Source organism: Pundamilia nyererei, unplaced genomic scaffold (genome assembly GCF_000239375.1).
Source record: "Pundamilia nyererei isolate P.nyererei 1_Seehausen unplaced genomic scaffold, PunNye1.0 scaffold00039, whole genome shotgun sequence".
NCBI lineage: Eukaryota > Metazoa > Chordata > Actinopteri > Cichliformes > Cichlidae > Pundamilia > Pundamilia nyererei.
In genome coordinates this window covers 681,136-706,661 of record NW_005187440.1, presented here as the reverse complement: position 1 = coordinate 706,661, position 25,526 = coordinate 681,136, and the positions used below count along the sequence as shown (strand labels likewise).

At 40.2% G+C, this 25,526-nt stretch overlaps 1 protein-coding gene across 2 annotated transcripts in view; it reads left to right on the top strand.

Annotated features, from left to right (window-relative positions):
• The window catches only part of celsr3 (cadherin, EGF LAG seven-pass G-type receptor 3), a 109,417-nt gene that overhangs the window by 61,920 nt on the left and 21,971 nt on the right, over nucleotides 1-25,526 (top strand). For both annotated transcript variants that reach the window (XM_013910265.1, XM_013910264.1), the window contains 7 exons: nucleotides 10,998-11,139; nucleotides 13,032-13,152; nucleotides 14,883-15,066; nucleotides 16,131-16,232; nucleotides 16,335-16,429; nucleotides 16,797-17,006; nucleotides 22,136-22,334. In XM_013910265.1, coding sequence (XP_013765719.1) covers nucleotides 10,998-11,139; nucleotides 13,032-13,152; nucleotides 14,883-15,066; nucleotides 16,131-16,232; nucleotides 16,335-16,429; nucleotides 16,797-17,006; nucleotides 22,136-22,334 — 1,053 coding nt within the window. The remainder of the gene's footprint in view (nucleotides 1-10,997; nucleotides 11,140-13,031; nucleotides 13,153-14,882; nucleotides 15,067-16,130; nucleotides 16,233-16,334; nucleotides 16,430-16,796; nucleotides 17,007-22,135; nucleotides 22,335-25,526) is intronic.

Here is a 25,526-nt window from a genome sequence, read left to right as displayed (position 1 = left end):
GGTGAGTGAAGCAGATGGTGTGGGCTTTGCAGTTGAGCTTGAAGCGAAGTATAGAGATGTCTATTTACAGATGTAAACTAACATGCAGTATGCTGGGGATCTCGAGTTATTAACCATTTTTAAAAACAACCTTTTTGTTCAGGAAAAAATTACTAATATTTTGACTTGTGATGTAAAACTGTGCCATTATTGGCTTGATGAACGCGCATGTACGAATGTTGTAGGTTTGTAAAAAAATTTATTTAATATAAGTGTTAGTGTGTTGTTTTCATGCTAGCGTCACACTAAGGAAAACAGTTACTGGAGACCGTGGCACGAGTGAAATGTGACTGTTCAAAGTAATTTTGGTACGTCAAGACAGCGGTAAAACAGCATGAGGTTTGGCAATTACTTATAGTCTGTTTGTGATAACACAACAGTTAACCGATAAATCATGAAAAATCACAAGTCTGTTTCCACCTGTTGCAAATCTGTTACCGTCCACATGTACACAAATTCACTACTCACATTCAGAGTCCAGCCAGAACCAGCCATAGATTTGAAATAGAAATTCAGAAATTCCTCCACAAATGGTGACATAATTGCTACAAAAAAGATGATTTAACTGAAAAATTATATAGACACTTGGCAACCTTGCTTTTATATAGGGATGTAAGTAGAGCAACCAGCTAAATTGAGTCCTATAATGCAAAGAGATGTGTTGCAGACAAGTTGCACTCCTCAGTTCAGACAGACTTAGACTGATTGCAGATGTCTTGGCAATCTGTATGAGAGTGACTGCAGTCGATCTGAGTCAGTTCTTCGTACAGTCAGATAATTTTGTGACATAATGCTCCTCCCACCCCTAAATGGACCCCTCCCCCCAAAATAAATAAATAAATAGAAAAATGTAAGATTGCTTCACCATCTTTGTCCCGTCTCCTGCCTTAACCAACGTCTGGTAAATGTAGTATGCATTTTTTTCCACCCTCTGTCTTACAGCTACAGAATAATGCAACATGTTCACAGAAATATGTGAATTTGTAACACCTAAAACAAAGATCAGCACATTTAACAAGTCTCTTATTAAATGTGAAGACACAACATCACTGCTAACTTTTTCACTACAGGTGAAACTAATAGTCATAGTACCCCGCTCCCAAAAAACAACTACAAAAATGCTAAAAAGGATTGATGTGATGTGATTATTGTAAAATGAATAGATTAACAGACAAAATGTAACACGCCAAAAAGTATTTTCCATTGTTGTGCGCCAGCCTCCAAGCCAGGCAAAATGGTCTAAAGTTTTGACCATTGTAGACATTCAATGTAAAATAGCTGAGGTTTGAGAGTAAAAGGTTAAAGAAGCCGGCTTACTGAGAAGCAACAAAAAAGGGGAGTAATTATAATGTGTCCATATGCGTAGGTGTCTCCCAGTGCTGTAACTGGGTTAAACTGATATTTGGGTTTGCATAATGAGTCCCCATCCACCTGAGACCAAGAGAAAGAGACCGACTGCAGGCTAACTTCCAAAAGCTCCTTAGTAAGGTGAATATAATGAGGTGGAATTAATGTGGAGGAAAAGAATATGATTAAAAGAGAAGGAGAGGGGTGGAGAAGTAAAGAGACAGGGGAGAGAGTAAGGAAAGTGTATACTGTATAGAGAGATGCAGCGAGGAAAAAAAACAATTGAACGATGCAGAGGAGGAACAAAGGGAGTGAAAATATTAATGATTAATGAACAGAAAAAGGCGGGTGACAGAAATAGTGTAAAAAAATGAAAAACACAAAGTTTGGAGGAAGGAAGGGGAAAAAAAGAGGGCGCGAGAAAGTCAAATCAAACAGCCTGAAAACACTAGTGACACGTCTGGGAATATACGTGCACAGGGATGAACTTGGAGTTGAGAGAAAATTAACATGACAGCTGCACACATGAGAGTGAAGCAAGGAAGAAGAACAGCGTAAGGAGTGATATTCGATATTTATTTGGAGCTAGCAGTTAGCAGCAGTGCATGCAACAGAAGCTCTTCAGCTCTAAAAGTATTGATGTAACATGTAAGGCCAGCTGAACGGGAGGCGATTAAGAGAGATTATTTATATTATGGGTAAAGGGGTGAGGATACAAAAGACTGGCTGGCAAGTTAGCAGAAAAAGAACCATTAAAGAGAAAACCAGAAGAAAGACAAAAGTTGCCTATCCACGTTTTGAGATTAGTCACCTTCCTTCAAATCTGCTTCAATATTTCTTCAGATTTTTTCTGTACATGTAGAAAAAACTTTTCTCTTAATTTTTTTCATAAAACTCAAATATTTCTTTAAGATTAGGAAGAACTTTTGTAATGTAAAGCAAACACCAGCGACAGAAACAGTAAATTATAATCAGGCAGCATCTTCTAAGGCTGAGACGTGAAGCTGAGAGTGAAATGCAAAAAAAATCAAATTCAATAAGTTTCTATTTCCACATACGGGTCAATGCCAGTAGACCCAATGATGAAACGTCTGGAAGGGCACCTTTCTCTCTTTATAGAAAAAAAATGTGCTCAAAGCCTGACAATGAGAAAACAAAGTTTAAAGCATTTTTTTATGAAAAATCTACTGATGTGTTTTTTTTCTTTCTTATAACTCATTTGTTAAAGGATCAAAATTATGAAATGTGTTTTCAGTTTTCTTGTTTCCTGTTTTTTCATTAGCCAAACTTCAGTGTAGTGAATTTCAGCTTTACTCCCTCGTCTAAGTATGGCCAAAATGATAAACCCGAGTCCACAAATTAAATGGTGCGCTTTTATATCCAGTTTATGGTTACAATACAAAACTAACTGGAAAAGTGAAACTGATGGAGAAAACTCATCCATCCGCCCATTCATTCATTATCTTAACTACTTAGTCCTCTGTCACACAGGCCTACAGACTGATTGGTTACCCCCTCAGGGATTCCTTGACTAGTTTGCAAGTGGTTGTTAAAGGTTGCAGGCGATTGCTGCAACCTGTAGCACCAGTTTTAATTGGTCACAAAGAGAGTGGTGCCTCAAAAACCTCCATGTGATCACTTTGGTTGCTAGCAGATTCCCATAGGGAAGTGTAGTATGTATGAAAAGTGCCATCTTGTCAAACATTCACCTTTAACTCTTTCAGCTGTAGTGAAACTTGGAAAAAGTGCAACACAGAGAATGGAAAACATTCGCCTTCACCAAGTAAAAGTTGCGCGAACGGCACTAGTTTCACTTAAGACAAACATTCTCTGAATGATGGAGATTTTGCGAATTTCACAGAGACAATCACAGCAATCACTCACCTACAGGTCAGAGAATTACCATTTTTCCCCTTTGACTGGTGGTTGCCATATGGTTGTTGAATTTCTAGGTCTATGAGACTGGGGCTTCATGCAGTTTGGGTTTGGGGGAGACCCTGCAACAGATTGCCAGCTTGTCACAGGCCTAAATTAGAGAGATGGACCTCAATCAGCCAGTTTTAAATCACATGGAGAGGACACAAGCAGCCAAAAGGGGTTTCATTCAGTCTCAACACAGAAAGACCCCAACAGACCAGCAGATTCAAACCCAGGACTTTCTTGTTATAACACAGCACTAACAGTGCTGTTCTGTAGAAGTATAGGATGTGATTAGGTTGCCATTCCACTCTTTAAAAACAGACAAGCAAAATGGGTCACAGTTGTCACATATCAGACTGATTTTGCTTTGTAAGGAAAAGCAGCAGGCTTGAAATGAGATTCATGAGATTGGTAGTATGTCGTGCTTTTTAGCCGAAGATGCCTGATTGCTAGGTCAGACTACCTCAGCACATGAGAAGAAATAAATAAATAAATATAGCAGCTTACACCCTCCCACGTCTGTGAAAAAAAAATTCAGGAAAGAGCATCAGGTGTAACACTCCAAAGTCTTCTGCATAGACTGCTACCACAGCAGCTACCTTTAGAAGGCAGAAGTAGGTGATGAAAAGTTATCCAAGAAAGAAAAAGTGATGAAAATGCTCATGATGCTTGAGGGAGTGAAAGAGGAGTCAGTTTGACTATGTGGAGGATATAGTGAGACAGCCTCAGGCCTTGACAGCATGGTAGAGGAAGCAGAGAGGCACTGCTATCCCTGTAGCATCCTGCACCAGCCCGCAAGCTAATGCTAACACCTTGACTTATTAACTTGGAGCATGCACTCAGACTCGGCACACACACACGGATGCCTTCACACTGAGACTCAACCACACACACACACACACACACACAGCGTTTCCACAAACTTAATATGCGTGCACTTATTTACTGTACACACATGCGCTTTCATTATCATTACATTTCATCAGCACAATGAGCATTAAAAATTGAGACTGTTATAGAATGAATGCTGCTTAGAGACAAATCAAAGTTTAATAACGGCAGAGGGAGAAAGAAGTAGATGCGCACTCTGAATAATTCCCTTTCATGTGTGTGTTTGTGTGTTTTGCCCTGGTGCTGAAGTTAGCTTAATGGGTCTCGTCTAACTGACAGCGCATCTGACCTGCAAAAGGCCTCCTAGAAGAAACACACCGCCTCTCTGTCAATCACACACACACTGAAACAAGGTTCTGCATGACGAAGCAAGGAGATATCTGCCTTCTCGGCTCCTCACTGTCTGTGCGTGTGCGTGTGTTTGTGAGAAAGCATACAGCAAGTATGACTATGTGCGTGTTGCTGCCAGCTGCTTCAGACTAATTGGCCGCTGTGAAAAATGAGATCTAATATGAAAAATTGCAGCCATGTTGATTTATGTCCATTTGAGTTCTCGGACTGTTTAGAAGCCCACAGGATCATATGCAGAAAACACAATTGGAGAACGAGAACTCTTGTAACTGCTTTTACTGCAGTAGAGAGTAATTCATCAGTGTTTTTGCCTTTTGTCAAGGTGTTACAGACTGTAAACAAGTGCCAAATAAATATTTCTTTAAATGGAGTTTGGCGGTGGAAGTGCATTGTTGGTTTGGGCGTGGTGTGCAGCTGCATTGTATTAAACGCCGTGCCTCTGGGAAAAGTGGTGGAGATATATGAGCTTCGAGTTGTAGTTTCCTGTGCTCTAACCTGGAAGAACAGGCCAGTAGATGCCAGATCCTCAGGGTGCTGAATCAGGGTAAAGTTGTACTCTGTGATAAATGACTCCTCAACTGGAAGTGTCATTTATTGATCAGATGTGATATCAAAATAAAAAACATACAGGTAGACTACTGTTATATGACTATATGAATGGTGCACTGCAAGTACTGTGTAGTGTGTACTTCTTTAATCAAAAATATCTCTGAAATGATTGCAGCTCGGGGGTATCAAGTGTGTAATAACATCATGACACTGAGTAATGTCTGCAGGGGATACAATGTCACAAGTAAAAGCACTTTAAAATAGCTTTACTACATTAACTCTGTCTCCAAATCTCCAAATCAGCAGCAACCTCTGCAGCAAAGTATTTGCTTCAGCAGCAGAGCCAGAACATTTTTATGAAGTTGATCGGGCTGAGACCATTACTTGCATGGTGCATAAAGATAACACAGGACGTGATCCTTCAGGTCTTAGGCCTACAGTAAATCACTATAGGCACTTTGATAACTTATAACTAGTGCTGTAAGCGTTAATCTTGTTAAAATGACGTTAACGCCATAACCGAAAAATCTCTGTTAGCGAGTTAGCGCGGATCGCCCTGTGCGTGGGGCTGCACAGCGTCAACACGTTAGCTCGTTAACGCATTAATGCATCAAAAGAAAGAGCAGGAAGTTAGATTTGTAACACTTTCAGATGATGTGAAAACACTGATGGCTGGAATATTTTGTCATTAGTGTTAATTAGTCAATGAAGCTCTCAAGAAAGTCAAGTCAAATAGTTGATGTCACTGTTAAAATGTGTGTTTGTGGGAACAATAGCATGGTGAAAGGGTTCTGCAGAACGCTCTGATAGAAAAGGACAAATTAATGACTTTAACAACTGTTCATTGATTTTTGTGGGGTAGCTAGAGGGTTGGCCATACGTCAGTGTGTGGTGTTCATGGCCTCCTCTTGATGCTTTCTTTTACCCAGCAAATATTTCTACATTGAAAAACTATCAGGTGGAGATCTTCTCTAGATGTCTAATCATGGTTAAGAAATACATACTCAAATGAAAGTTTGAGTAAGATGGTGGAGGTCGCGGTGATGCCAGTTGGAGGTCAGATATATAGAAGGAGGTTCATTCCTTCTGTATGTCTGAATTAGAGTAGAGAGAGTCTGTTTTGTTTTTAATCAATAAAGAGACAAAGAGTAGAATACAACAAAATTAAAAAAGTTTCTTGAAAAGAGACAAACTCATTTGCAGTGAATCAAACTCTCACACGCAGCTTCATGCTTTTGGATCCACAACTGAAATGACTGAACTAATTGACTTGTCATTTGATTGATCCCGAGTTTATGATGGTAACATCATGACCAGAGTAAGAATAACTGTAAGAGTCTGATTCATTCAGTTCACCATGCAGCGAATGAAACAGAACTTAAATGCATAAAACGGCAGCTTAACTGTGTTGTAATACTCATCTGTGTATTACAAAAAAACCCCCAAAAAGATAAATGCAATTTCTTCCTTGTTATGAACTGATCTATATCTCTCACGTTCAAAGACACAGTATCACGTGATCTCTATGGAAATGTCGCTGACATCTGCCTGGCTCCGGTTCAGTTTTTGGCATTGTTCCACGACCAGTTTGTATCAGAGAGACGACACTGGGGTTTCAGTCGTGTTTGCTTGTCAACCTCTTGATGCTATGCAGCAGGGCACAGTGGGTTGCCTTTGCACAGAAGGTTCCTGCTAAAACATGTAACTAAAACAGCCAAAACCGAACTAAAAGTTCAGTGCAAATTTGAACGAGTGCTTTCTTTCTTTCATCGTGAGCCGCCGTTGTCACATAGTTACTGAACTCTGCGCTCAGTGTGAGCATTTTGTTTGGGAAATTTTGACACGCACAATCTTTCCACTGTCAGAGAAGACAGTTGGATACACAGAGGATGAATGGACGGTTCAGTGAACAGATGACTCATTGGTCTTTCCTGATTGTAGTCATGTGGAGAAGTCAAGCTGATGTTGTGTTACAGGAAAGTCAGACGCGAAGCTGTGAGTCACGCTGAATGTGTGTAGCGCTCGAGAAGCACAACTTTTCAAACAAACTCCTGCACCCTGACTGCGAAAGATGAAAAACACATGCACGCCACTCTTTGTTCTTCAGGCTCGAGCCTCTCTCTCGCTCTCGTGTTGTGTCGAGAAGGCCAGTGTCATTATACGCATCTGAAAACAGCCAAGGCCGTTGTCGTCTCCCTTTTTTCTGTTGCCATGGTGAAACTGTAAAGATGTATAGTGCTGATAGAAGAGTGTACGTGTGTGTGTACCTATGTGTGAATGTGTGTGTTCAAGAAAAGCAACAGACAACAGAGAACAATAAAATTAAAGGTGGAGAAGACAGAAAATAGGCACAATGTTTTTGTGCATTTGTTGTTAGAAGAAATTGTGAGATGAATAATTGGAAACTGAACAATGGCTCCAATTAGCTTCACTGTGTGAAGTTTGGAGATGAAGCTGGGTTAGTGTCTGTTTTTTTTTTTAATTATATAGCATGTTTGGGTTTGATTATGTACAGAGAGCAGAAAAAGTTAGAAGGCCATGCAATTACTGAAAAAGGATTCATTTGAATGCTGGTGTAAGTGAATACTGAGTACTAGCAGAAGCCAAGGCCACAGGCTTGAAAGCAAAGCGCCTTCTGTATTTTCTTTAGACGGACAAGTGAAAGCAGACCTTGCACATGTTTGTCTGCTTCGCTGAGAGGAATGCAGACCTCAACAAGCTGCACGCACACATCAGCCAGTCACACTTCGATCTGCAGAGACGTCCTTCTGTTCTGTGCCAGTAAATTAAAAAGAGGGCCTGAAAGCCAAGCTGGCTTAAGACACGAGGTGAAAGCAGAGATTTGTTGATCGGTCTGGAGCTCTGGATAAAATATGATGAAAACAAGTTGTCTGTGTTTGTGTTGTACAAGCAATCAATCATGACTGATTGGTGAGGACAAATTGTTTGACTCTCTAATGCTGTCAGGTAAGAATTTAGATTTTCTAAAACCTTGGTTTATGACAACCTCGGCTTCACGTTGTGTTTATTAGTAATTAACATGCCTAATGTAGCAAAGACCTTTAATTCCCACGGCAGCCATAAACAAATGCACGATAGGTCCACATACAATAAAGGCATGAGTCTGTGCTACCTGATTAGATAGAAATCCAGGCATTTACATGTTATTTCTGTCTATTTGATAACCACAACCTTGCTAAACAAAAATATATGTTAAGTAAATGAAACCTCAAATAATAAAATATTGGCAGATTTTTCTGTGGCTCCACAGTTGCAGACGAGAATCCCCTGAGAAGGAAAAACCCAGCTATATCAGTTGGATTCATTATTAATTATTACAGGCAAATCTTAGTTTTATTTTTATTATTCATTTGAGTCTGTGGATGCTTTTATTTCTGGCTTCACGTGAGTGTAGATTTTTTTGTCATTGAGTAGTCCTGTAATATTTAAGTCCCCCTATTAAAAAAAGGCTCCCTAATGACTAAATAGCACAATTATGCTCTTTTTAATTTAAAAGGAGGTCTAGGTGAGAGGCCTTCACTATTTGTGCTCAATACACTGCAAAATATGCATAAAGCGCTCAGCTTTAGTCATTAGATTAAAGAGGGGTTTTTATGTGCTGGCCTGTATTACCATATAAGAGGCGGGTGTGTTTGTGTGGAGTGTCTCGGGATTGCATTGAAGTGTATGACGGCTTCGTTCCTCATGCTGCACACAAGTATACCTTGGGAGTGTGCGCGTGTGTTGTTGAAGTGGCTTGTTCAGCTGTGTTGAAGTGTACTGTCTTTGCTTTTTATGTAGCACATTTCTGTGCTGTTATGAAAAAGAGACATTTACACTTTCTTTTCCAGTGACATTATATTGCTTTCAGTTTTTCTGCACGTGACTTGTTGTCCATAAGTGGCACAGATGTTCCTGTACGCTATCTCAGCTGCTTGGTTGTGCCTCAGTGCGCACGCAAGGTCCACATACAGTAAATATCCTGCTACTAAGTAGTACAGTCTGCATGTCCTATCTGCTTTGGTAGACTCCTGCCTCTATGCGTCTGGTGCTTAGGGCCTGTTCTTGTGCTGCCGTGGTCAGAGCCTCTGTGCTGTCCTTTTAGCAGTTCTTTTCTGGCCACTGGTAAGATTTCTTGATGTCAGCCACTTCCTCTATTTGTCAGTGGTTCATCCCATTCAGGGCCTTGGTCATGTAGATTGCTCCTCTTTCTGTTCCTCACCGTCTGTCTTCAGCTGCCTGAGGCGTTCTTGGAGCAGCTCTTCTTGGGCGCCTGATATATTCACAGATGCTCCATGTTTCATTCTGGATTGTGCCTCTGACACTCACTAATCCTCGCCCTCGCCATTTGCAGTGCTCATAGAGCCTCAGGGTGCTGGACTTCCGGTTGTGAGGAGTTTTTGTTTCTTCACATCAGTGGCATCTCTCTCCTCCTGTGACCAGCTTGGTACGACAGTGGGGTATGTGCTGAGCAGTAGAGAGGATGTATTGATGGCTTGGATCTTATTCCTACCATTCAGCTGGCTTTTTAAAACCGTCTTATCTTCTGGAAGTACTTGTGGGTGACCTTTGTGCATCTTTATCATGGTTCCCCTTGGATTGTGGGATACCCAGGTACTTGTAGCTGTCCCATATATCTGCTATTCCTCCTTCTGGTGGCTCCACCCCTTCAGTCCAGGTAATCTTCTCTCTCTTTTTTACCATTTGGCCAATATACCCACTTATCCAGGCTAAATGGCATCCTGATATCCTCGCTATCGATCCTGATGAGGAGGATTGGTGAGTGTGCGGTGACTGATGGTCACTCCAGTCCTGAATTTATATCTGTATCCAGTCTTAGTGATGAGCAGGCTTACAGGACTGACGCCTGTGCAGAACAGCAGTGTGAACAGTGATATATTTTGCATTTGATGGTGACACGTGTGGTTATTACCAGGTACTTCTTGGTGAGTTTGGATGTTGGCTTTCTGCTCATCCATAGTTCTCACATGTGTGGCATATACCCTCTCATTGGGTCGGCATATGTGATACATAATAGCATCTCTGCATCAGTTCTATATTATCAGCCGTTGTCCATGGATGCTTTGTTCCAGTAGTCTACTTCCCATCAACATGTCTTGGTTCCTCCACACCTGACGTACATATATATTGCCGTATAGCAAGTGGAATGTTTTCTTGATGCTACTCTTGTACTTGTTTTGAACTCAGAAAAAAAAAACAAAAAAAGGAAGAAGCGCTGTGTTAGTGTTTCAGCGGCTGACAGTGTAGCAATGCACCGTTGCGGCATGTTTTCCAGTGGCTCGCCCAGCCGAAGTGCGTCAGGAGAATGACATTTGTGATAATCGCTGTTTGATGTTTGAGATGTTTACTTGCGAGTTGACAGGTTATTATGTGTGGTACACAGATGGAAGACGCAGCGCCATACTGCATATTAAGATCTCAGTGTTTGCTGTGTTCTGCTTTTATTTCATCAAATTACTTGGAAGGGAAGTTCTTTACACACTAAGGTTGTCTTTTTTTTTCTGTAGATGATTGTTTCCAAAATAAATCAGTTTTTTAACGTTAATAAAACTTGGACATACTCAGTGTTAATATTTAGGTAGCAGTAGGATGAATGGATATTTGCTTAGACCCACTTAAATATGCATAACAAGTCTCCTGATAATTTTTCTTATAAGTTATTATAGCAAATAAAATTGAGGGTTAATCAGCCTATGACTTCCTCCCTGTGTCCATAGAGTTTAAAGGATGTGCCACTTGCTCAGGTGGAAGATACATGTCCAGTGAATTTAATCAAAAATATTATTTAATATAACCTGCAAAACAAAACAAAAAACATTTAAGAACCAAGTTTTCTTACTGTGCTGAAGGTTTTTGACATCTCTCTTTGTGTCTCTCAGGTTATTATGGGAAAAGCTGCACTGACGCATGTCATCTGAATCCATGTGAGAATGAGGCTCACTGCCACAGGAAGCCCAGCTCTTCCCATGGATACATTTGTGACTGCGGAGACAACCACTACGGGCAATACTGCCAGCACAGGTACACAGGCAAACGCCCACGCAACTGATGTAACATTTGAACTTCGGGTTACCTGCGAGGTGCCAACACAGACTACAACTCTTTGTAGTCTCTAGCCCACTTAAGCTCTGTTCAGTTATGTGCGTGTCTTGGTAGCTTTAGTTCAGCCTTGTTGCCCCACATCTCCAGCGTTCCATGTAATCCACTGTGGGATGAGCGGAGTCTCAAGTCAAAACACACACACTCAGAGGTTATCTGTGGTTATGTTAAACTGTGTGAAGTAACCGTAACCCTGACCTGACCCCGTGCCTCTTTCCTGCCTGTGAAATCCACACAGCTTAAGATTTATCTCATGAGCTGCTCATTGTGCGAGCTTTTGTCCCAGATGAACATCTTTGATCTGGTGTGTTTTTCACAAGGACACACATTTTCACCTGCAAATGAAATATCGTAAAGTTTTTCCATATATTTGATTGGCAGACAGTGAGAGTTGTATGAAAATTAAATCAGCACTAAGACTGGATTTATAATAATTTTACAAAGATTATGCAACAAGTCATATGCGTGCACACACATATATGGCTCATTAAGCATAGGTGGTCATGAGAGTACCTCTTTTTCCTTTTTTTTAAGTTGCCACCATGCACTGAAGGATGATAACATCAGAAATGGATCGACATTTTATATTATGGCTACTTTTATTTGCAGATTTGCTGATTTATATCATTTTAAGGTTCAGGTTTTTATGTCTCATCAGAGTACCTTTAAAGTACTATTTATTTTAGCGAGTGAAATGACATAGTGGGCTTGTTATATTTTATAGAGGACTACTTCTGTTAGTCATCGTCACTTTAGGTGATGATTGACAGCTATTTACCAATATCCATATCACAATAATGAGCCAGTTCCTATAGAACAAAAGTTCAGACTAACATCTAAAAATTAAAAGTTTTAGCTGTTTTAAAACGTGAAAAATAATCTTAAATGACTTGCCAGTTTGAACACATTTCTCATTTAGGAAAGACCCCTACAAGGCATATATTCATCAAAGCACAGCTGGAGCAGCTTCCGCTTAAGGCCCTGTCTTTGTTTCTGTGCACCCTGAGTTATGATCAGACAAAGTATTTTGCATTTAAGCTGCCAAAAATACACAACAGGGAGAGTCAACCCTGATATTCAGTTACAAATCACTCACATCTGAATTTTGCTCTCCGAGACTTTCCACAAGGTGCAATTAAGAGATGTGCACAACAGTCTGCATTAACTGCGAGAAGCACTCATCTCTTCAGTGAACCATTAGACGCTAGACATTAGAGTTTAGGAGGAAAGCACATTAGCTGAGATGTGAGCAAATGAGAAGTGTAGTGAACATAAAAAAAGTTATTTTTATGGAGTTGAAATTCCGTGGCAGTTTAGTAGTTTGAGAAAACAGGTTTTAAAACGAATCGGTGAGCTTAATAAATGTTTTAAATGGGTGAAGGAGGCTTTCCTGTTTAATATGCGACTGTTCAAAGTGTGGCTGTGCCAGCAATAAGAAACATTTAAAGTTTGTGGCTATGTAGGAAGTCTAATGCACCTTGTAAACCTTATTGTCAAAAGTTAATCGATATATTGTGTATAATCATATCTTGTTTCTGTGTCTCAGCAAAAGTGCAAGTTCTTTGTTTGTACATCTACCTCCACATGCCAGTATTAATATTTCCTCCCAGTTCGATCCATACCTTTGCTTCCTTCATTTCATACTTGTTTCTTTCATCTCTTTGTTCCCACCAATTATTTGGAAATCAGAGGGAATGTTGAATCCTTTGAAGAGCGATTAAAAGTTTTTGACAGGCTGTGTTGCTCAGTTGGTGTTTTTCTCTGTTATCTGATCTGTCTTGTGTTAATGACTCTGTGTCTCTGTGTGCGTGTAGGATTGATCATCAGTGTCCCAGGGGTTGGTGGGGATCTCCAACCTGTGGACCGTGCCACTGTGACACCAATAAAGGCTTCGATCCTGACTGTAATAAGACCAGCGGACAGTGTCAGTGCAAGGTAACCAGGAGAAACACACAAAGTACATACAACGATGTTGTGAAAGGTAGTAGAAATACTTTTTTTCCCTCTGGGTGTGTCGGTTTCCTCTGGATATTCCTCCCATAGTCCCTAAGCTGGATAAGGTGTTAAGAAATTAGATGAATGGATGGGTAGTTGTTGTATTACTTAAATCCTGGAGCTGCTCAAAAAGTAATTACAACACATTTTGCTATGGAACCAAATATTTAAAATTGTCATGTTTAAAATTTATGATGTTTAGATTAAAAATACCTAATTAGTAAACTGATCATCTGCAGACCACCCAGTAAACGCCTCTCAGGTTGATAGGCTATCCAGATGTATATATAACAGCAACCACGATATGTTGATCATCCATAGATATTGAAATTTCCGATCCGTAAATACACGCGTATTGATATACTCCTCTGTAGCTGCTATATTGAATCCTGTTTTATCTAGGCTTTAATCCTGAAGATAATCTTTAATCTGTGTGATTTCCCCTAAATCCACACCTCGTGACTACATGAAGCACACATGATCACAGATCGGGGTCCAAGGGTTAAATTGGGAGGTTTTACTGAACAATCTCTATATTGAATTCCAGCTGGCAAGTAGTGTGTAGGTGGCATAAACAATGAGTGTGTCGGAAATGTGGTGCCTTTTCTCTATAGCCGATCACCATGTTGATTTGACCACGGACAAAGTAGTTAACAACAATTTAGATTCAATTTGAAGTTACTTTATTCTTCTCATTGTTGTGCTAACACATCAATGCTTTCATTTAGCCTACGTGCCAATCATGTCGAGGCAAGTATTGCAGTCGATATCTTAAAGTAAGGTTTAAAATGAGATCTTAACAGATTTATCTTTCTATACATTAACAGTTACTTTGGGAAGTCCTTCAGAATTACATTACATACACTGGTGATGCTGCACCATCATCCTCTAACCTGGTATTATTCTTGTCCTTACTGCAGAGTTAGGTCCCGTTCACATAGTCCTAGACACTGGCTGGCAACCTGCCTGGCAACCACCAGTTGCTAGGGAAAAATGTATAATTCCCAACCAGATGCAAGTGGTTGTTGCAGGTATCTGGCAGATGCATTGAAAACAACTACTAAAATTGCAGTGACACAGGCCTGGAGACTGGTGAGTGACCCAATCATAGTCTGTTGGGAAGATGTCTGCAACTTGTCTGCAACTACTTGCTAAGCTGTGAAGAGTGCTACGCAAACAGAAAGTGGGGAATGTTGTGTCTTTTGAAATGTGTTGGTTTCAGAGGTAAAGAGCCAGCTTTTGTTTTAAAGGTGAACATTCTTACTTCCAAGTTCCACTACCGCTTGATGGTACACAGACAATTCAGCGTCTTCCAGACTTGGAAGACAACAGACAACTTTGGCAATCTGCTAGCGATCAAAGCAATCACAAGAAAGTTTTGGTGCTGTAACAACCTGCAAACACTTGCCACAAATTGTTTCTAGAGACCAGGCGGGTTGTCATCTCTAGTGGTGTGTGAGGCAAAGGCATCAATATCCTCTGTATTCTCAAGCTGTGCAAACTAAATCATCAACTGTAATGCATTGATTGATGCTCTTCAACTCTCTCTTATACATGGCTCCCCATCTGATTCGCTGTATAAATCTCACAGTCATGCACGCTGATGTAATTGTAACACGCTGATAGTTTGTATGGTTGAGACTCATGTGTCTGTCCATGTGTATATTCAGGAGTTCCACTTCCGTCCGCGAAACTCGGACACCTGCCTGCCGTGCGACTGCTACCCAGTGGGGTCCTTCTCGCGGGCATGCGACCCAGAGTCAGGACAGTGTCAGTGCAGGCCTGGCGTAATTGGTCGTCAGTGCAACTCGTGTGACAACCCTTTTGCTGAGGTCACAAACTCAGGCTGTGAAGGTGAGAAAAAGAAGCAGGTCAACTGAGTTTGTAATTTGTGTTTGTTTATTTTTAGCTTATTTTCTTTTAAAAAAAAGAAAAAAAGAAGAAGCAAGCACCAGCGGGGGCTCTGAACTGTGTGTGTGTGTTTATTGTCATATTTTTGCATCTCACTGTTGCCTGTTGAGATTACTCCTGTTTACACAACAGGGGGCTACATCATTCATTCATTCATCTGCTGATGTGAAGCTCCGTATCATATCTGAGGCGTCACCGCTTGCGGGTGAAAAAAATCTAATAAATAAATAAAAAAACTTCAGTAATTCTAAAAACTGCCTGAAGGCAATATTAGTGTGAGGGAGTGAATCACTCGTAGAAAACGATTTGCTTTATGTTAAAAGTGTGTCACTGTCACAGCTCCATTGTAAATGAAAAAATCAGCTGCTTTTGTTCCGAGTTGGATTTAGTATTAAACCTTTTCTGCGAAGTCGTAGTTCCCAAAAGTTGTCAAAACAATTTCATCATCCGTGTATCTTTTGTGGGACTGTCAGTAGTGGCAAACTCCAGATGACTTTAAACAAGGTGTATATTTTTTAGGATGGGTTCGAAAGCCTTCAGACTAAATCATCTGTAGAGACAAAGACATGTGAATGACAATAATGAGCCACTTCTGAGCTTTTACCCTATTTACCTTCCATTGTGTAATCACAGGATTCCTGTTTCTCTGCTGTTCCATCTTTTTAAAAATGGTCATGTTTGTCAAGTCTCTGCCTGAGCCCAGAGACACAAAGAAACTGTTAATTATAGTCATCATCTATTTAACAGCTTCCAGTTGATTCTCTCTCCCTTTTTCCCCTGTTCTGTGCAGCTTTGTCAGTTCCAGCGTCTCCACTTGTAATTACTTCTTTTAGTGAGACGCTGCTGTTTTATTCTCTCACAATCATTTTCATTTTCTTCTCCGCAAGTCAAAAGAAAAACTTAAAAAAAAAAAAGTATTTACATTGTGAGTCATATTTTGTCATGATTTTAAATGGAAAAGGTTGTTGAGCTGATAAGGATTTTAATTGGTGTTCTCTCTCCCGCAGTCATTTATGATGGTTGTCCAAAGACCATTACTCAGGGGATCTGGTGGCCGCGTACCAAGTTCAACCTGCCTGCCGCGGTGCCCTGCCCCAAAGGCTCTGTCGGTCTGTATACATTAACACAAATGCATTCAAACACATTGATTTTTCATGCCAAATCATTGTGAGGAGACATTTAAAAAAAATTCATGTTTCTCCTCTTTGCAGGTGCTGCCATTAGACACTGTGATGCCGAGAGAGGCTGGTTGGAGCCGGACCTTTGCAACTGCACTTCACCTCCATTTGTGGAGCTCAGTGCTGCTGTACGTAGACCACTAATGACAGTAATACAATAACTAATTCACTTTTTAACTCCATTAAAAGTTTGTTCTAAACATCTAAAATCTAAATTTCTCCTGCAGGAATATTTCAATTAAGTTTTTAATTTTATTTATTTATTTTTAAACAGTAACAGGAACCAATATTTTTAATATGCAGCTGGAACGTTTTCTCAGAGATTTCCAGTTTAATTCCTGTCTTGAAGGAATTCTTCAGTCTGAAAATTATTCAAGGACAGATTTGCCTGTTGGACAGACAGCTGAAATGCTCACGCATGCAAATATGTCATCTGGCATTAAATCTCTTCATTCATTCAATAAATATTTTTCCCGCGTCTGGATGTTTGTGTAGCTCGATTCCCTGGAGCGCAACGAGACAGAGCTGAACACCATCATGGAGAAGAAGCTTGCCCACCAGCTCCGTGATGTAACCGAGGCTACCACCCGGCTCTATGGCAATGACCTACAGATAGCTGAGCGGCTGCTGTCACGCCTACTTACATTTGAGACCCAGCAGAGTGGCTTCGGACTCACCGCCACCCAGGACGCGTACTTCAACGAGGTAAAAATGACATATTTTTGAAAATTCCTTTATACGCTCCTGTTAGAGTCTTTACAAAGACGCACTCTGCTTGAGTCTGTGTATTTTAGACTGATGTATCAGTACTTGGGGAGGAGAGATGCGATGAGGATGCAGGTGTTGTGAAAAAAGGAAGACATTTGGCATTAACAATGGCTGTTTACTGGTTCTTGATGATTCATCCTTTCTGATCTAAATCTAAGTGACGTCATGGAAAAAGTGTGGAAAGCAGCATTCACACAGACGATACAAACAATACAACGAACACCATCATGAGCAGTTCAAGGACAACTTTTAGGTATATTGATAAAATGCTGCATTTAGTGAGCAAAAGCAGGACTGTTTAAAATACAGATGAAGTGCAAGCTGTGAAAGGTTGTTGGAAGAATCCAGGTGTAAAAGTAAGGGGTGTTTTCATGTGTGAAAATCACGTTTTTCTAAATCTCATTTTATTGGCAGCTTTTATCAGTATGTCAATAGATTTAAGTGTAACTTAACAAGCGGATCACTAAGGAAGGCGTCCAACTAACTACTCTAAATGACCTCGTGAATATGATGCGAAATTATTAATAATATCTGCTCTCTTGGTGCAAAATTAAATATTACAATAAAACATTAAGTTGCGAGTTAAAATCTTTGTGTTACTATACTCCTGCCGCTAGCAACTACAAATCTGCACAGAATCTCCCAGAGGACATAAAATAGCTGGTGTTATTTAAAACTCTAGCTATGATTGATACACTCTACTATTATAGGGTACAGACCCAGTGACTAGATATTGCAACGAGATGTCTTTTCTCAGAAATTTGGAAGTAATGTTGCTATGGTGATGCGGTGACAGTAACTCATGAAGTATTGCAGCGCGTCATCTCCGCATATTAACTGACAGGCTCTCGTTTTACCTGATGCCGACGCCTTCAGCTGAGGATGCACCAGCTGACAGGCGATAATTTAAAAATTGTTGGCATTCTGACATAAAGGCGGTAACCAGACATCTCTGTTTTATTTTGCCAGAAATATTTAAGCTTATATATCAAACTCAGCTGACAAGGAATGAGCTGCTCCTGTTCCATACATCACGAGTAAGTGGCTGAAGAATCCAGGAATGCAGGACCCCCTCCTGCTAGCTTCAGCCTTCCAAACTGCTCGCTGACATGAAACTGACAGCTCACTCGCTTATAATACTTTACTGCGGTAGTTACACTTATTGTAATTCATGAGGTGAATTTAAATTGTAATTCCTGTTGGAACATTTTCTCTCCACGTCACTCAAACGGTTGTAAGAGTCGTAAAGTATAATGTGGGATTTCTGCTAGAAACAAGCGATTTTTCTCATGGTTATTAATTTAAACCTCACGACATTTTTCCCTCTTATGTCTTTAACTGATGAGTTGGCTCCTGCTTTTTAATGTTTCAGCCAGGGTGTGATTTATTCACTTTAATTAGGGACCTTAGTGGGCAATAAAAAGATGTATTTCTCTCCAGTACAGTATCCACAGCAGACAGCAGGATGCGATTCATAATTCATGCTAACAGGGAGGATTTTTAGCCACCCGATGGTAACCGTGAGCAGTAGAAAGTGAGTGGTTGTATTTTATTCTCCCGTAGTCTGAGCACAAAATGTCATTTGTGCCTATTTAGATGTTAAAGTTCCGTAATGCAATCTCCCCCAGTGTTTTCCCACTGACATTTGCTTTGTTACTCCACTGATTCTGCATAACGCGCTTGAACTAGTCCGAGTTTAAGGTTCTGGTTTTTTGTTACATCTGAGCCACAAATCTGGTGGCTAGGAGACAGAAAGTGCACGGCAACACAAAGGAGTAAGACTTCATCCTCCCTTCACTTTTCTTTTTATAAAGTCGTCTTAAACCTGTGTATATGAATTTGTTGTGGCACTCAAAAGGTATCTTAGCAAACACAGTCCACACACACACACACACACACACACACACACACACACAGTTGCTATGGCAACTCAGCAGCAGTATTAATGATGTCCTAGAGTGAGAGAAAACAAAAACCTTTTCCTGCCTGTCCTTTCATTTAACCTGACAGTAAATCAGAAACACGGCCATTAGGGCTTCGTGATTGGTTAGCTGGTTTGTAGTGTCACAAAGCCGCTATACGGTGTGTTGCCACATTAGCACATTAATGCCCGGCTCACCTGACTCGTAACCTCGGCTTCTGGCTGTAAAACAGTTGTGCTGCCTGCATCTGGAGGTAATGAGGTAGCTTTTGGTTTATTATGGCATCACTAAAGGAAAGCTACAGTCCGACCTCTTTTTTTTTTTCTAAAGAATAGAAAATTTATATCTGATGATACTTGACACATCATTTTAAACAACAGCAGCTATTAGGCCAAGATGAACAGGTAATGCCTAACACGGTTTCTATAGTAACCCAGCGGCGGTAATAGAGCCCCGTGGCTTCAGCAGAGATGAAGGGAAGCGGGGAGGAAAGTAGAGTTTTCACATCAGGTATGTAGCAGTGAACGAAAGAAGATGAAAACCTTTCATGTTCAAGCTGTGATCAAATCCATCTGAATGCTGCTGTACTGATAGGAGACGGCTGGGGCTCACGTTTTGTCAAGTACGTGACAGCACAGCGACAGAATCTTTAAAATGTACTTGTAGTTTCTCTTAAATGAAGCGAAAGAATTGCCGAAGAGCTGAATTGAAAAAGACAATTTTTCAAAATTGCATGTTGCAAAAAAAAAGATAGCCCCTCTTTCTCTCTCCGTCATCCATGCTGCCTTTGTGAATCTCTCTTTCTGGATTCCCGTCATCCGTGGCCTCTATACTGTTTTACTCTCCTTTTCTTTCCCCCCTTCACCCTCTTTCTTTTCAATAAAGTTTATATGGGCTCTCGCCGGGTCTTGAGCTCAAGAGCCGCCAATTTTCCAATTTTCCAGTTTTCTCTAAGTGCAGGTGGAAGTTTAACTGGGTGTGTTTTCTAAGAGAACAGCAAGCATTTTCATTCAGAGGATAATTTATTCATAGCAGTCAGAATCTCTCACTACATGTGCTGAAACATTTACTGCACAGAGGTCATCTTCAAAAGTAGTTGTAGTCACATACAGGTAATGCTGTACGTGACTCGATAACCTCTAACGGATGATAAGAAGGGAGCACAAAAAACTAGAACAATGCCATTTTTTATGGTACCGTCACATTGTTCATTTTGTCCTTTCTCCCACCCCCAACAATCCTTTTCTTCACTTCATTTTTCCATCTCATCGCAACTTTCCACCTCCCTACCTCTGTGCCTTCTGCATGTGACTTCTCATCTCTCTTATTCTCTCTTTTTTCTCCTCTTTTCACTCACTCATGCACAAATTCTCTTCTTGAATCTTTCTTCATCTCCCCCAACAATTCATGCATTCTTTCTATGCTGCACTGCATGTACTTGTACCTTGTTTGCCTGACGGTTGTGTCATACGTTATTTTTTCCTTTCCTTTCTCCCCAGAGCAATATATTACACTGCAGTACTTTATTAGGTCTGACTGCAAGGGGTCCTCCCTGTCTCTCTCTTTCTCTCTTTTCCACTGATATTTCTCTTTGTTCAGCCCTTCTTGCAAGGCTGTGCAGTCCAGACTAATCTCTAAGAGGCCTCCATCCATAGTCACCAATTCTCCGTAAAAAAGCAATGACATGGGAGCACTGACAGTGGTGAAGCTTGTTCTAATTGGGGTCAGGACTTAGCTTGGATTTTTTATCACAGTTGTGCTCAAAGCAGCCAGACAAACGGCGTGACGATGCAGCGTACTTCTCATCTGCTCAACCAGAACCAGATTCTCGTGTTCTGACCTTTAATTCCTCATTTTTCTCCCACTGTTAAACTTTATTGTCTGAATTGTCTCCCTGTGTGCCTTCGCCGTCTCTTATTTCCTCTATCTTTTGTCTTTCCTCCACAATTTTGTGTTTTATATCATTATGCAGTTAAATTTGAAATTGTGTTTCATTATTTATCTTAAAAAAACAACAACATAAAAAACAAAAACAGTGCTACCAGCACAGGGACATATTTATAGATTTGATTTATGCTGTTATAAAGACATGCAGGTTTTCACACAGTCAGCTTGGCTAAAACTAAACGTGATCCTGCCTGTTTACTATGTTTAATGTAAAGTCTTCAATACTGTAAAACCTTAAATTAGTTTCATTTATATAACTTAGGTGTAAGGTGTAGGTGTATCAGTATCACTATAACAGTAATTTTGTAGGAATGGGCTATTACCTTGTTTTTAAAAATATAGAGAATATAAATTATTTCTTTACAGGAGATCATACAAACAATGTCTTTCAGATGCAATGTGCACCTCACAAAAAAGGAAAGAAAAATAAGAAAACATTAAAATGTTTGTCATAACCCAACCACATGGCAAAAATACAACAATACAAAATGTGTTTATTCAAATAATTATTCATTAATGAAAATATGTTTGGTGCAAACTGAATGTATACCAATCAAATTCCATTAATGTTTCAATGTTTCACATTGTACTTAAGTAAAAAAAAAATAATAATAATAATAATAATTTACTTCAAATCTTGGGCATACCCAGGACATGCTGGAGTGATTTCATCCCCTGGCTGGCCTGGGAAAGCCTCGGTGTTCCCCTGGATAAGTGGAAGAAAATGGATGGATGGATGCATTTTGGGATGCATTTTTGAGTGCAGTCTCAGCAGGCTTCAAGTAGTATTCCAGTCATATGCAAACCAACATAATCTGTTCCCTGAAAGTCTCAGAACTACTCCGGTATAACAGAAGTCATCAGAGGATTCAGTGTTGTTAGCAGAAAACACCATAGCTGATTGTCCTCTGGCCACAAGTCAACTTTTATTTGAGTCTTTAACCAGTGTTTAAGCAGCTGTCTGCCTCCGTGTAGGACCAAAGAACTTAAATATATATATTTTGTCATCATCCACAGTCTCAGACCGATAATATTTAACATTTTTTAACGGTTGTTATTAACTGTGAAGCTTGTGTGGCCACTGTCCTCGAAGACAGTGCAGCAAAGCACCTCCTAAGAAGCCATGATACTTTTATGGGCTCTTTTTCTGTTTTTATTTCTGCTTTTATTAATTCTTTATCCTTCTGCTGGTGCCAGAACGTCCTGCGAGGCTGCAGTGTGCTGTTGGGTCCGAGCACCTCTGGGCTTTGGCGTACTCTCGCTCAGAGTCAGAACCACATCCCAGGCGGCGGTCCGGGAGCGCTGACGGAGCTACTGGAGCAGTACGCCAAGAATCTGGCTCAGAACATGAAACTCACCTACCTCAACCCGGTGGCGCTGGTTGCTCCCAACATTGGTGAGTTTGGACTGCAGATGCAGACATGCAGACACAATACAATAATTAATCACCGATCACACCCCAAAATTAAACGAGACAGTAATGAAATCTCAATCTTTGCAAATGATATGCTTCAGTTTTCTCACAATACTGTAAATCGCTGCTGTGAAATCAGCGATAATGAGTCATTGTAAAGCATGGGGATGAACAGCACTAATGCGAGTGATGATGATGGCACAGCCAGAATGTTGGCAGCACCACAGAGAGATGGATTTCACACTCCCACTCAGACAGCAGCTAATGCTTTCAGCACATCCACAACCCCCCCGAAGCACCGCAGCACTGGCCAACATACAACATACACAAAAAACACATACACGCTGGCGTTTAACATCACTGGACATGCAAAGCTCCTAAGAGTCAAGGTTATTAAAGTTTCATTTAGTTTCTGCCATCCCTTCACTTGTGCTTTTTGCTCTTATCCACATTTTTCTGTCACTTTCACAGTGTCAAAAAATGCTGTCAGATAATCTGCACCGCTTACAACAAGACGAGGTGTTGAAGTGTCAACAGCAGCAGCAGCTTTGGCAGGGATCAAGCCAGTGACAATGAATTTCACACTCGGTTAATGCTCTTAACTGCACACGCCGATTGAATTCCTTCAAAATACTTTACACCCAAAAACTCATCAAAGTTTCCAGCTGCTGAATTTTGCCTCAGCAGCTTCTTCTTGTGTACCTTTGGTCACACAGTCACTGTAATCTCCTCATGACGTACCTTTGTTGGCTAATACTGACTTACCACTTGAACTTCTATATGTTTGTGAATCTCTTTGTTAGTTATACTTGCGTTTGCTCTTGGATTCTTACAAAATCCAGTTATTTAACTCTGAATCGAAGACAAGGCGACAAGAACAGAGCAGCAGTGAAGGCAACACTAATGAGAAACATGACTGATGCAAATTTTTTCGCTCCAGCAAACACACAAACACGTGGCTGATGCTCCAAGCTAAACGGGTAAAAATGAATAACATGGGAGAGGACGTGGACGAACTTGATGGGTTGTCAGCCTTCGGTTAATTTCGATTTTTGCTGCTTTTGTTGATGATGCTGGCAGTAAAACCCCATATTTGCAATCTCTTACATTTTATTTAACAAATAAACCACTTTACATGAATATTATCGGATAAACTCTCATGCCTCTCACACCAACAGATTGAGTGCTGTTTGCTGGATCAAATGTTTCGTCGTTATTGAACGCTCCATGCTGACGTACTTCCACTCTGTGTGCGTGTTTGGGAATTTTTATATTCTCTCGCTACCTAATGATTCACTAATCCATAGGGGAAAAAATATTTTTTAATGACACAGCTAAAAATGACAATTGTTCTATGACTGAATCAAAGAGGAAAAGCTAAACTTAAATAAAACAGATAAATCAAGTAGCTGTATGAGCTGTCTCGTATTACTTTTACTGACTCAAGGTCACACGGGTCTGGCACGCAAGCTGCTTTGATGCTTAATGGCACAGAAGAAGATAAGAGTGGTGGTTGGGGCTGCACGATTATGGCTAAAATGATGATCACAGTCATTTTGTCCAGTATTGCAGTGAATAAACAGAACACTGGTTCAGCATCTTCACATCTCTACAAATCTCTGCACAGAAACAAAATTATTCCTCCTCATTTCCTTAAATTCAGTGCAGCTCTTTGAAGAAAAGAAAAATTTAACTGTACCAAAACACAAAATTAAATCAAGAGGTCTTATTCCTTTTAATCTCTTTAAACTACCATTTGCAGACAAATATGTGTTTGTACATATACACCATTCATTGTACCTGCATGATGGATGTGAATAAAACTCATATTGCCTTTATAAAATAATTAGGAAAAATACCATATCGTTTGTCCAGTGTGTCGACAATGTTATTGAAGCCTTCGTTACTCTTACTGTCTTCGGCCGTGTTGGTGATTTCAGTTGGTCAGTGTGAGCTGGATGGATGCATGAGCTGCTTTTATGGATGTATGAGCTGATGTTGAATGAGTTGTGTCAGCAACCATTGCCTTGTTTTCTTTGTCCTGCATTCATCATGCTGCAGTTTGCGGTGTTTTTCCAGGGGGTTGAATGTTGATTTGAATTTGAAGTGAAATTTGAATTTCAACGTAGTGTTACTCATGGGTGCATGGAACAGCTGTGATTGGCACATACAGACACACTGTCAGGCACTAATTTAGGGGGCGCTTGATTTGCTTTTGCTTTGTATTTTAATTGGCAAAGCAGTGTTAGATGGTCATATATGTAAAAAGTTTGAGATAATGAGGTCAGCATATGTAAAAGTAACCCATCAAGCTTCTGATTCCTCTAATTGCTTGGATTTAATTTTTTTTCCTACTTTTTTTCCTAGTCAGTTAGCTTAATGTTGGAGAATATTCTTGATATAGTTTGTGTACTAAGAGAAACATCATGGGTAGTATTATTAGGAGACAGTTTATCCCATAATGATTTCAGGGTTATTTCCAGGTAATGACCCAGTGTGGGGGTTCTTTCATTATTCTTCTTCTTGATGGATGCATTTTTGTAAACTGGACAAGTTTAAGATGAGACACTTTATTTTGTACACAACAGTGACATGTTTTTTAAGAGGTGTTGTAGAGAGCACAGTGTGTTCAGTTCTGCTCCAGTTAATCAGCCATTGCAAAAAGTAATATGCAGTGTTGGTGGGTTTTTTTAAACATATTATTTTTGTTAAAAGTAATGCAGTATGTTACTTAATTATTTGCCAGAGCACGTAAAAAGTTACACTACTCATTACATTACTTTCTCCTACACAAAGAAAATTTTAAAACGAACCCAAAGAGACTTCAAAATAATCACCACAGTGAAATATGAGCAGTTATAAATGGAGGCTGTAAGCTGGACTGCCCATCACTGTCTTTGTTACGTGTTGATGATCAGGCTCTGGCTGCTGTACTGGGGTCAGCATGCACTCACGTTTATCACCAGTTTGGGTTCTTGGCTAGCTTTGTGTTAGCGTGCTATTTGTGCAGATGCTTGCAAAAAGCTAAAGTTTTGTAGGCAGTGTAATGTAGTTGTTTGCAAGTAAAAGTAATTTCCATATCTCTGCTGTTAATCACTTCACTGTTTTCCACCTGCACACGAACTGAAAGGAGCTCATTTTAATGCAAGTGGACAGGATGAAAAAAATGTGTTT